The following is a 9,662-nucleotide window of genomic DNA, read 5'->3' as shown; positions in this document are numbered from 1 at the left end:
AAGTCCTGTATATTTCAATAAGATCACCATTCTTATAAACTCTAATGAGTACAGATTCACCCTCCTCAGTCAATCGTCATAAGATAACCTCATCATCCCAGGAATCAATCTCTGAATCCCTTCTAAAGCAAATACATTTTTTTAAAATAAAGAAACTGCAATTGTACCTAATATTCCAGATATGGTCTCTCCAATGTAATGTTCAGTTGTAGCTTGATTTCCCTATTCTTTAACCCCATGGTCCTTTCCTCTATCATTTTATTAGTTGCATCTACATCTTGGCTACTGAATCAGAAAACAGAATATAGCCAAAAAGTAAAGACATTTAATTCCCATTGAATCCTAAAAGAAAGGGGTTAGTTTTGTGATGGCATCCTCAACATCGTAAAAACTATATAAAGAGAACAAGGAGGCACCAAAATGTCAGTGTGTGCTATTTAGTCAACTGTAACTGTTACCAAGAACAAGGAAAATCCATCATGTGTCTTAAAGTTAGTTGGGTGAAACTAAATTTGCTATGTTCACAATTATCAGGGAGGGTTTTGCTTCTGTGATTTTTAGCCAATGGAATTCAACAAGATGTTTGCAGATTTCTGATAAGAAAGGAATTACCATATTTTGATTGCCAGTTCTATAATTGTGCCTTAGCAAATGTGATATTTGGTTTAGTAAATTGTGGTATCTGTGGATCTTCAGAACTTGCAAGACCTGAGCACGTTATCTAAGAAGGGAATTCACAGCAGTACTGGGTATTACTGCACTCTCTGAGAAGGCATCCATTGGGTGAGCTGAAAAACCAAGATCTTACTCGTTTGTTCCACTGATCCAGGTGAACATTAATGGTTATAGACCACTAATTACAGAGGGACAGGGAATTATCTAATGGTAGTTTCACCTCTTAACAAAAGCCAAGTATTTTAGTCATGCATCTCATTTCTGATTTCAGCATGGCTGCAAAATGGCTGCCATTCTAACTTAAACACAGCCACCATTTTTTTGTGAAAGATTTTGGGAAGCTTCTGAGTAATGTGATCAGCCGGCTTTCTAAATATGAACTTTCCTTCACACAGAAAGAGTGGCAAAATCTGGGATGGTTGGAATCTTGCACTGTGATCTGTACAAATTCAAGGCCAAAGATTTCATTATATCTGAGACATCCACAGGAGGCAAAGAAACAACAGCTGGCAAAACTGATCAAAAACTGAGAACCTACTGTGAAGAAGGCAAGTGTTATATTAATTCAACAGGATATGCCAGGGAAGGATGAGGTGGAAAAATTTTGCTTGGTACCTGGTGAGTGCTGCTTAAAATAGATATAAGTGGAATAATTATCAGGCATATATGAGAACAACTGCAGTAATAGGGAAAAACAATTGATCTAATAACTTATATGTGTTGCAATTTCTACATATAATCTATATATGATGTATAATAAATTGCATTTACTATATAATTTATGATACTTTAAACATCAATGTATACTTTATAAATTAAATACTTTCTATAATCTTTTAAGCAGAATGAGTTAAATCAAATGGAATCCATAAATACAAGAATCAGTGGAAGTATAATACAATGCCTGATACTCACTAAAGAAAGGTAAATTGTCCTGCTCAGCCCCCTGCCTGTACCCTTAGTGCCCTTACCTGCAACGTAGATAGTTCTGAAGTATTTTGACTCTGTAGAGTTCAGGTTGAAATGAGAATCAGCCCAGCAGACGGACAGCAGAGCAAGTAACAGCAGAGAAGTCATTGTTGAGGCTGCGGAGATTCACTTCACTGTGGGAAAAACTGAAGGAATTTGGGTAATTGAATAAATGAGCAGAGATTTCAGCAGCTGCAAATTGTCTTGAACATACTGCAGTCAAGTACACACAATGATCATTATGTTACTCCACAGTGAAATTTGGCTGGTTAAGTACTAACATGAAATATCAATTGTTATTAAAATCTAATTTTTGTAAGATTAGGAGTTTTCTAGCAAAATTCACACTTAAGTTACAGAGAAAAAAACAGCTAAAGAATAGTTTCAAATACAGTTGTCACTTATTTAAGAACAGTCATACTATAGAGACAAGTAGAAACAGTCTTGTTTCTAGCATTAATTGGGTTAATGCATACAATATTTTCATATGACTATTCCATATATTTTACTTTTGGTATGAAATGCCAGAATGACATGACAAAGTGCTAGGAACAGTTCAACACTGGAATCAGTAATATCCTCAAAACTGCAGAAAACCCTTTGCAGCATTTTACTTTTACCCTTCAGACAGAACTGAAACATGAAACTAAAACTCTTGATGTCTACTCACCATTTTAAACAGTGCTATCACTTGGAGTAGCAATGTAGAAGATAATGTTGAAACTAGGTTAGAGTGGACAGAGCTAGCACTGCAGTCACACAGATTGATTTTTCATTCATTTCTAACCTAGAACGCTGACGCACAAACTCAATGTGCCAGGTAGTGTGTCCGCAGTCAGCAAAGCTGCATGCAGCAGAAAGGCACAACCAGGCTTTGTACAGCCATTAGATTTAAGCTAATTGCCATCACAAATATATGTGATACATAAAAAAGGCTTCTGAGAACACTGCATTGCAATTAACAGACTGCATAAAAATAAGGCAGATTCTGTTTCAGAACCATATTTATATCTAGTTCTTACAGCAGTTGTAGGTTATTTTGCCTGCCCCTGTCACTGGTGAACAAGAGAATGACATGCAATAATTTGGAAAGATCTGAGCATGTGCTGCAGTCCACATGGACTAAACTGCACCACGAAAGGCATTGTTAAAACCGAATCTATCACCACACTCACTTCACAAGGACAGAGTGCACTAATGAAAGATCCTAAAACACTATCAATGAAACTGTATTAATGTATGTATTGAAATTGTCACATAGCAGAGTACAAGGTGATACTAAAAATTAAATTTTAGCCATTCGTTTTTAAAACACAGGGGTGAGTTGCCTCACATGAAACATGTTGCTCCTGTGCTGATATATCCTTCACCATGGTCTGGAGGGGTGTTTACAAGGTTGTCACCTTACCATCTGTCCAGCTTGGCAGGAGAGATGCAGTTAGGCCAATGTCAGTATTACAATTGACTCTTTATGATTACCCCAGGAAGCACTGAATTTGACTTAGCTGAACATTCTCAGTGCCCATAATTTAAAATTGCAATCAGTGTTTAAGTTAGCACTCTCCTCCACTCTCATCAAACTACCAGGCCACCAAGCAAGTATATACCCATGTTAGCCAGAAGGGAGTAGGAGTATGAAAAGTAGGAACTCAGAGCAGCAGCACCTACTGGCACTAATTTTCATTGTTCAGCTGACATTCAGTGGACAGATCATGACAGGAGAAGTAATAGGGACTTGGCAATGAAGTTCAAATGGTGCAAGTTGGGTGAAGTGATTTCTGCCTGAAGCTCCTGAAGGAAATGGGCAGTCAGTGGAGCAGCTAGTAAAGCCACTGCTTCTGCGCTCCAGTGACCAAGGTTCAATTCTGACCTGCGGTGCTGTCTGTGTGGAGTTTGCATGCTTTCAGTATCACCACATGGGTTTCCCCTGGGTGTTGCAGTTTCCTCCCACATTCCAAAAATGCATGGATTGTCAGGGTAATTGCCCACTGTAAAGTAGGCGAGTGGTAGAAACTGGGGCAGATGATGGGAATTTGGGGAGAATAAAATAGGGTCAGTGTAGGATTAGTATAGATAGGTGCTCGATGATCAGTACAGACTCAGTCGGTCCAAGATCTTTCCCCCTGCTGTGTGACCCTGTGACTGTAAATAATGTCCTATATTGTTCGTGCATCTCTAATGGTGAGGAAGTATTCCCACAGAAACATGTAAGATGTAAAACATGTAAGAAATGGGACCAGCAGTGGACAATAGAGCCTGGTTAGCCGTTGAATAATATCATCGCTAATCTGTTCTTGGCCTCAGATCCACTTTCTTACCTGTTCCCCCTTTGACAGTGACAGCATCTAAAATCTATCTTGGCTACTCAGTGAAGACATATTCAGTGACTCAGCCTCCACAGTCCCAACTAATTCTGTTCCTGATTATTCCTTTTGGAACTTCCTCATCAAGTTAAACTGACTAGTCTGTAGTTACTGAGTTTATTCCCATGTTGTTTTTTTTGAAGGTGTTGGCATTGATAAAGGATTGGCTTACAATTGGGATAAATGGATCTGTTTCAGGTTGGCAAACGATAAGTAATGGGGTGCCTCAGTGACAGTGTGGCAGCCTCAATTATTTATTAGCTACTTTAGTGGAGTAGATCGAAACACACAGTGAAATATATCTCTTGAGTGGAGTGTTCTAGGGGCAGCCTGCAAGTGTCGCCACGCTTCCAGCGCCAACATAGCACGCCCACAACTTCCTAACCCGTACGTTTTTGGAATGTGGGAGGAAACCGGAGCACCCAGAGGAAACCCATGCAGTCATGGGGAAAACATACAAACTCCTTACAGACAGCGGTGGGAATTGAACCCAGGTCGCTGCCGCTGTAATAGTGTTACACTAACCGTTACACTACTGTGCCCGCCAATATGTTGTTTTTTTAAGTTTCTTCCACAACAATTCCCCACATTATATCCCATTGGACAATTTTCTTGTCCATTCACTCAACCTGCTTCCAGCTCTTTGTAGATTATTTGTATCCTCTCCGAGATTGCTTCTCCACCTACCTCTGTACATTCCGCCACTATACACTCAAAACTTTCATCTACTCCACTAATGTAGCTAATAAATAATTGAGGCTGCCACATTGATCACAGAGGCACCCCATTACTTATGGCTTGCCAACCTGAAACTAATTCATTTACCCTGACTTTGAGCCAATCCTCTAGCATGGAGTTATAGAGTTATAGAGCAATACAGCACAGATACAGGCCCTTCGGCCCAACCAGTCCATGCCGACCACGGTGCCCACCCAGCTAGTCCCAATTTCCTGCATTCGGCCCATATCCCTCCAAGCCCCACCCCTCCATGGACCTGTCCAAGTGCTTCTTAAATGATACTGTTGTACCTGCCTCACCCACTTCCTCTGGCAGCTCGTTCCGTACACTCACCACCCTCTGCATGAAAAATTTGCCTCTCAGGTTCCTTTTAAATCTTTCCCCTCTCACCCTGAACCTATGCCCCCTAGTTTTGGACTCCCCTACCCTGGGGAAAAGACTGTTACCGTCCACCTTATCTCTGCCTCTCATAATTTTAAACACTTCTATAAGGTTGCCCCTCATTTTCCCACATTCCAAGGAATAAAGACCTAGCCTGACCAACCTCTCCCTGTAACTCAGGCCCTCGAGTCCTGGCAACATCCTCGTAGAAGTCCATCAAGGAATTCCATTGAGGACAAGTATTTTCCACTGTTTATTTAATACATTAAATGTGTGGCTGTGAGTTGTTGTGTGTTATATTATCAACACAGTCCTGGCCTGCAGAGCTGCCTTCTCCTTTAACGTGATTGAACCAACATTCTGCACAAAGGAAGTCCAACAGTCAGAATTAATGTCTTTCCACAACTGCCATAAGAGGACTCTGACATATTTAGAACAGCTCTTACAATTCCAAATCACATGTGACAAACACATTTGGCATGCATTTCTCAGATAAGCATCTGCAGACACTATTCAAATTTGGAAATCTACTTTTCACTAAAATGTAACCCCCAAAGTTCGGTTTATCATCATCTGTATGACAGGGAGGTATCAATGCCAACATCTTCAAATAATTATATAGGAATAAACTCAGTAACTACAGATCACTCAGTTCAACTTGATGATGGGGAAGTTCCAAAAGCAACATTCAGAAACAGAATTATCAGTCATTTGGGCACATGGATTGATTGGAGAAAGTCAGCGTGGATCAGTTAAAAGCAAATTGTTTCTGATTAACTAGATGGAGTTTATGTGATGATAAAGTAATGGAGAGGGTTAATGACAGGAGGGTAGTTGAGTTGGTGCAAATGGACTTCCAGAAGCACATAATAAGATGCAACTCAATATGAAACTCAGAGAACTGCAGATGCTGGAAGTCGAAAGCAAAACCAGAAAATGTTGGAAACACTCAACAGGTCAGGATGCATCTTTGGGAAGAGAAAACAGAGTCAACATTTCAGGTCAGAGACCCTTCATCAGAATCAGAATCAGGTTTATTATCACTGACTTGTATGTCATGAAATTTGTTGTTTTGTGGCAGCGGTGCAGTGAAAAGACATAAAATTTACTATAAACTACAAAATAAATAGGTATTGCAAAAGAAAAGGAACAACAAAATAGTGTTCAAGAGATCTAATGGCGGAGGGGAAGAAGCTGTTCCTGAATCATTGAGTGTGGGTCTTCAGGCTCCTGTACCTCCTCCCTGATGGCAGTAACGAGAAGAGGGTATGTCCCGGATGGTGGGGGAAGGAGAGAAAAGAAGCTTGTACAGCTGCAGGGCAGGAAGGGGAGGTTTCTGATGGGGTAAATCCAGGGTGACCGTGGGGATAAACTGCAAACAAGATTTTCTGATATTATCTGTATAGACAAAAGAACCGAGACAGAGGAATGTGGCAGTTTTAAAATGCGGAGCAGGAGGACAAGCCCAGCAGGTCAGAAGGGTGACTTATACAAACTAATAACACACACAATCTGCTTGTCATCAAGGATGAAGGCCATGTGGCAGCATGGATAAAAAATTTACAAAGTTACAAAAGATACAGAGCAATGGTGAAAGTGTTTTAGACTGGAGGGAAGTGTACAGTGGAGTTTCCCAGAGGTCAGTACAAGGGTGACTGTTTTTCTTAATATCTATTCATGGTTTGGATCAGAATGAAAATATTTGCAGATGACACAAAAGTCAGTGAACCATGAGGGAATAGTGATAGACCTCAAGGACTTTGAGTGGTAAGGTGGCACCTTGCCTGCCAGGTCCAGGGATTGAAGTCCAATCCTGACCCCACATGAGGCCTATGTGGAGTTTGCATGTGCTCCCAGTTACTGTTTGGATTTCTTACTCATCTGGGTTATTCCAACAGCACCTCCCAAACCTGCAACCTCTATCACCAAGGAGAACGTAGCTGTTCATTGAAATGCTGCCTTCTGAGGATCCATCCAAGGCATACTTCATCCTGACCTTGATATACATCATTCTTCCATTGTCAATGAATCTAAAACCCAGAATCCCCAATCCAATAACATGGAACTACCTGCACCAGAAGGACTGCAGCAGTTTAAGAAAGATTCAACACCATCTTCTCAAGCACTATTTATCCTTAGAGTGAACTTCACCAATAGCCTGTCCTGGCCCAACCATATAGACACCATGGCCAAGGAAGCTCACCAGTGCCTCTACTTCCTCAGGAGGCTAAAGAAATTTGGTTTGTCCCCTTTGACACTCACCAACTTTTATCGATGCACCATAGAAAGCATCCGATCTGGATGCATCATGGCTTGTTATGGCAACTGCTCTGCCCAGGACCACAAGAAACTGCAGAGAGTTGTGGTCACAGCCCAGCACATCATGGAAACCAGCCTCCCCTCCATGGAGTCTGTCTATACCTCTCACTGCCTTAGTGAAGCAGCCAGCATAATCAAAGACCCCACCCACCCAGGACATTCTCTCTTCTCTCCTCTCCCATCAGGCAGAAGATACAGGAGCTTAATGGTACATACCAGCAGGCTCAAGGACATCTTCTGTTCCACTGTGATAAGACTATTGAACGGTTCCCTTATATGATGAGATGGACTCTTGACCTCACGATCTACCTTGTTATGACCTTGCACCTTATTGTCTACCTGCACTGCACTTCCTCTGCAGCTGTGACACTTTACTCTATATTCTGTTATTGTTTTTACCCTGTACTACCTCAATGCACTGTGTAATGAATTGATCTGTACGATTGGTATGCAAGACAAGTTTTTCACTGTACCTCGGTACAAGTGACAATAATAAACCAATACCAATACCAATATGATAGGCAAAAATTGTTAGCCTTGCAAACAATGCCCACATTAAAACACAAGTTGCAAGGGATGTATGATCCATGCCTGTCACTTTTTTTGTTATCACAAGAAGTCTTCAAGTAACCGTCTGGAATAATGAGCTCAAGATGATTGGTGACAAGTTTATTGGCAAACAGATTGACCATCTGGATATTTGCAGAAGTTATTACATTCCTGGGTCTTGTTCAAAATTACATTTTCATGCCATAATGAAACGATGACAGTGTAAAGGCCTATAAATATCCTACACTTTCCTTCAGAAAGTGTAGAAAGTCAGGATTGAAAAGACTGACCTAAGTAAGCTATCCAGGAAATAAAGGGCACAAACATTTATTTCACTTGAAGCTGCTGCAAAGCATTAATATTGCAAAAAAGAGTTGGTCAAATGCAAGAAAAGGATTGTTTTGCAACATATTTGACAACAAATTCAAATTGATCTTACAAAATAATTGCAATGGCAGCAATGCATTCCTAACCCATGCCTCTTTCTTTCTGGAGATACAGAGTTCATTATTCTGCCGTTTTGAGCTGACAGCAACAAACCATGACCATTTGCAGATTATGGCTGCTGAGTTCTCTCCAAATCAACACCAGGCATATCCTGGTCAGTCAGCTGTTGCCATCTGGTTAACACTGTTACACTTTTGGATTTCATTGGCTGGTTTTCTGAGAAGTCAAACCAAGCACATTTAAAGTGAATATTAAAATCAAAAAACTGCAGATGCTGGAAATAAAAAAAAGTGGACAATTCTGTAAAATTCAGCAGGTCAGGCAGAATCTGTAGAAAGAAATGCAGTGAATGTTTAAGCTTGAAGTCCCCTCCTCAGCAGTGGTGAAGAGAGAAATCAAGTTAGTTTTAAGCCATGAAGTGGATTGGACATGGAATATCTCTGATGGGGTGAGACCAGGCTTGCCAATGATAGGTGAGAGAGAGAGAGGGAGAGAGAGGGAGGGGAGAGAGAGGGAGGGGAGCGAGAGGGAGGGGAGCGAGAGGGAGGGGAGAGAGAGGGAGGGGAGAGAGAGGGAGGGGAGAGAGAGGGAGGGGAGAGGGAGAGGGAGAGGGAGGGGAGAGAGAGGGAGGGGAGGGAGGGGAGAGGGAGAGGGAGGGGAGTGAGGGAGGGGAGAGAGAGGGAGGGGAGCGAGAGCGAAGGGAGAGAGAGGGAGTGGAGAGGGAGGGGAGGAGATGGAGGGGGAGAGGGAGGGGAGAGAGAGGGAGGGAAGAGAGAGGGAGGGGAGAGGGAGGGGAGTGAGAGTGAAGGGAGAGAGAGGGAGTGGAGAGGGAGGGGAGGAGATGGAGGGGAGAGAGAGGGAGGGGAGAGGGAGGGGAGGGGAGCGAGGGAGGAGAGAGGGAGGGGAGAGAGGGAGGGGAGAGGGAGGGGAGCAGATGGAGGGGGAGAGGGAGGGGAGAGAGAGGGAGGGGAGAGGGAGGGGAGTGAGGGAGGGGAGAGGGAGGGGAGAGGGAGGGGAGAGAGAGGGGAGAGAGAGGGAGGGGAGGGGAGAGGGAGGGGAGTGAGAGCGAAGGGAGAGAGAGGGAGTGGAGAGGGAGGGGAGGAGATGGAGGGGGAGAGGGAGGGGAGAGAAAGGGAGGAGAGGGGGAGAGAGAGAGAGAGAGAGAGAGAGAGAGAGAAAGACAGAGGGAGAAAGAGACAGACAGAGAGAAAGGGAGAGAGA

The 9,662-nt window shown here is 42.6% G+C and overlaps 1 protein-coding gene across 4 annotated transcripts in view; it reads right to left on the bottom strand.

The window, feature by feature from the left end:
* The window catches only part of LOC127572797 (hyaluronan and proteoglycan link protein 1-like), a 108,035-nt gene that overhangs the window by 56,149 nt on the left and 42,224 nt on the right, over positions 1–9,662 (bottom strand). For 3 of the 4 annotated variants that reach the window (XM_052020430.1, XM_052020429.1, XM_052020431.1), the window contains one exon: positions 1,647–1,790. In XM_052020430.1, coding sequence (XP_051876390.1) covers positions 1,647–1,752 — 106 coding nt within the window. In that variant the 5' untranslated portion in view covers positions 1,753–1,790. Of the gene's footprint in view, positions 1–1,646; positions 1,791–2,314; positions 2,571–9,662 lie in introns of those variants that run through there. The other variant, XM_052020432.1, reaches the window with a different exon arrangement.

This window comes from Pristis pectinata, chromosome 7 (genome assembly GCF_009764475.1).
Source record: "Pristis pectinata isolate sPriPec2 chromosome 7, sPriPec2.1.pri, whole genome shotgun sequence".
NCBI classification, from domain to species: domain Eukaryota; kingdom Metazoa; phylum Chordata; class Chondrichthyes; order Rhinopristiformes; family Pristidae; genus Pristis; species Pristis pectinata.
This window is presented reverse-complemented; position numbering and strand designations above follow the sequence as displayed.